At 43.3% G+C, this 3241-nt stretch overlaps 1 protein-coding gene across 2 annotated transcripts in view; it reads left to right on the forward strand.

Moving 5' to 3' along the window:
* The window catches only part of TAF1B (TATA-box binding protein associated factor, RNA polymerase I, B), a 28211-nt gene extending 24970 nt beyond the window's left edge, over positions 1–3241 (forward strand). For both annotated transcript variants that reach the window (XM_015564917.1, XM_015564919.1), the window contains exons 9-10: positions 347–569; positions 2089–3241. In XM_015564917.1, coding sequence (XP_015420403.1) covers positions 347–569; positions 2089–2290 — 425 coding nt within the window. In that variant the 3' untranslated portion in view covers positions 2291–3241. The remainder of the gene's footprint in view (positions 1–346; positions 570–2088) is intronic.

Consider the following 3241-nt stretch of genomic DNA (forward strand, 5'->3'; position numbering starts at 1 on the left):
TCCCCCCACCCCCCCGCAGGACCTCCCCCAGGAAGCTACCTCCCCAAATAGCAGAGGCTCCCGCCAAATCTAAACACTCTTCCTATGGCTTCCAGAACTCTGTGTGGAGAATTGCCTCCGGTTGTCTTACTCATAAATGTGGTAAAACATAGAGAATAAAATTTACCATCTCAGCCTTGTTAAGAAGTTCCCCTACACCCCTCACCCACTGTCAGTTTCCCCTCATGTCATTGACGATGCATCTGTCATACTAAGAAACCAACATTGGTGCATGACTATCAAGTGAACTACAGATTTTATTGAATTTAACATTAGTTTTATTTCTTTCCTTTTCCTCCATTTCCAGAGATGGTGGTGAATCTACAAAAACAGTTTAGCACACTGGTTGACTCAACACCAACTGCTCCAAAGAACAGCCCTTCAAGTTTTCAGTTCAGCTGGACTGAAGAAGTCACCGGAGGAACCTGTTTCCATGGACACAGCCTCCAGGGCATCCTGTACAAGAAAGGCCAGTCAGTGAGGACCATGAACTCACTCTACTGGCTCAGTACACAGAAATTCTGTAAAAGGTGGGTGGGACTCGCGGAAGTAAAGGATCGAAAACACGATAAGATCTCTAATTTTCCCTGAAGGAGTATTTTTTTCTAATTAAAAAAGTCACATATAGCCCGGCCAGCATGGCTCAGTGGTTGAGCGTTGGCCTATGACCCAGGAGGTCATGGTTCGATTCCCGGTCAGGGCACATACCTGAGTTGTGGGCTTGATCCCTAGTGTGGGGCATGCAGGAGGCAGCCGATCAATGATTCTCTCTCATCATTGATGTTTCTATCTCTCTCTCCCTCTTCTTTCATCTCTTAAATCAATACATACATATATTTTTAAAAAACAATTTTTTTAAATAAAAATATTTTTTAAAAAACCATGTCCTTGGCTAAGGATTTAAAAAAAAATTGATTTCAGAGAGGAAGGGAGATAGAGAAAGATAGAAACATCAGTGATGAGAGAGAATCATTGATTGGCTGCCTCCTGCACGCCCCCTACTGGGAATCTCGAGAGAGAGGAAAAAATCAATGTGAGTAAAAAACATCCATCAGCTGCCTCCTGCACATCTCCTACTGGGGATGTGCCCGCAGCCAAGGTACATGCCCTTGACCAGAATCGAACCTGGGACCCTTCAGTCCGCAGACGGACGCTCTATCCACTGAGCCAAACCGGTTAGGGCAAAATATATATTTTTAAAGCAAAGCCATAATACCATGACCAGACATAAAATAAACTAATAACAATTCCTTCATATTATCAAATATGCAGTCACTTTAGATTTTCCCAATTGTTGTGTACTTTTTTAAATAACCCAGAATCCAAGTGAGATCCATACGTTGGATGTGGCTGAGATACCTCTTAAGGGGTTTAGTTGGTAAATTCCTCCTTTATCTCCTCTGGCCCCTTGCGTTTTACTGGCTGAGTAATACAGTCATGAGTTCTGCACAACTTCCCGCACCATATAGATGGTGTCACGGTCCCGTGTCCCCGATTGCCCGCCTCGGGGCAGAGTTAGAGATTGCGATTTGAATGAGAGATTTGGTGGTCGGTAGAGGTTTTATTAGATGCAGGATCTGCTACTTTAGAATAAGGGGAGCTGCTGTGTAGACTTCCTGTGATACGCACAGGACTGGAGGCTGCCTCATCAAGTCTGTGCCTTAGTTTGGGTGGGAGTGGGGGAGTATTTGCTTTCTTTGGTTTGTTTTAAAAATGGGTCCAGAATCTCTCCCTTCTGCTTTGTTTACCTTGATCCTGGTAAGAAGTGGGGATCCTGGGAAGGAGTGGCAGAGCCCCGACCAGGAGCGGGAAGAGCTGGCTCCAGCACCGCCTGTGTGTCCCTGGCATGAGGCCAGGGCAGGGCCGAAGTTCTTCCCTTGGTAAAATTAAGGAGTTTTACCAAATTGTTCTAAGTTTCCTTTCAACTCAGATGACTATTTTAAGCCTAAATATATCTACTTGTTCAGTCACTTGGGAGCAGTTCAGGGGGTAGAGGCATGCTTTCCAGGTGGCCATGGAAAGATAACATCTTCCTTTGCTTCCTTCCAGCAACTGTAAACATGTGACAACCTATGAAGAATCCAATTTCTCACTGACTTACCAGTTTATAATCAATCTCTTCTCCTTCCTGCTAAGAATAAAGACCTACTCCGTCCACGAAGAAGTGAGCTTAATTGAAAAGAGACTTTTTAAAACGAAATACAGTACAGCAAAAACGAAATCTTCAGGAACCAGGAAAGTGAGAAAATGAGAAAAATAAAATAGAAACTTCCTAGGGAAAATATTTTAATAGTGACAATAATGTCAAATTGTAATGTAACATTCCAGAGAAGTGTGGAAAATAGAATTTTTTTGGCCTATATATCCATACATAGATAGGCATACCTATAGTACATCTATGTGTCGATTGTGCTCATGAAGTGTATATAAATGAGCTTTGAGTTTATTTTTTTAATTAAAAATATTTTTGAGAAAATTAAAAAGCAATGTTACATAAATGGTATCCAGATATTTCTATTCATTGTATTTGAGAGCTAAATTTGCTTTTTAAGCTAGATCGCTTCCTTACTCTCTATGTCCCAAAGGAAATCCAGATGGATCAAAGGTCACACTCTCTCATAGTTTATAAGTATTAGGAGAAAACCAGTCCGAAGGCTTTGGTGATCTTGGGACAGTGAAGGGCTTCCTAAGCCTGAAAACCAGAGGCAGAAGGCAAGACTGATCATGTGACTACAGTCCAAGGCAGTGGGAAACTGGGAAGAGAAATTGGTAGCGTTTGAAGGAATGATTGCCTGAATGGATCAATAACCCTTTTAAAGCACTAGCGGTGTGACAGGCTGAGCAGGAGATATGAAAAGATCGCCTTTGGAAAAAAGGTAACAGGAAGCCCAGCCTCACGCCTGCTCCAGAGACACGCTACCTGACGGCCATGTCCTTCCAGGGCGGCTCAGGCGTACTCGCCACTAGACTTGCGATCTCTGCTGACTTGGGTGGAATCTCTTTTATGAACGAATCTCATCTATCTTTTTAAATTGAATTCCATGCCACTGCAGTGAACATAACTTTACCGCTGTGGTGAGATTGCACATGGTCTCAGACCCGGTAAGTATTGTGAGCGCGAAGGCAGAGGCTTCTGGGGCTACAAACAGAAGGCAGAGATCCTTGCGGGGGAAAGAGAGCCTTTACATGTTTCAGGTCTCAG

This window comes from Myotis davidii, unplaced genomic scaffold (assembly GCF_000327345.1).
Source record: "Myotis davidii unplaced genomic scaffold, ASM32734v1 scaffold61, whole genome shotgun sequence".
NCBI classification, from domain to species: Eukaryota; Metazoa; Chordata; class Mammalia; order Chiroptera; family Vespertilionidae; genus Myotis; species Myotis davidii.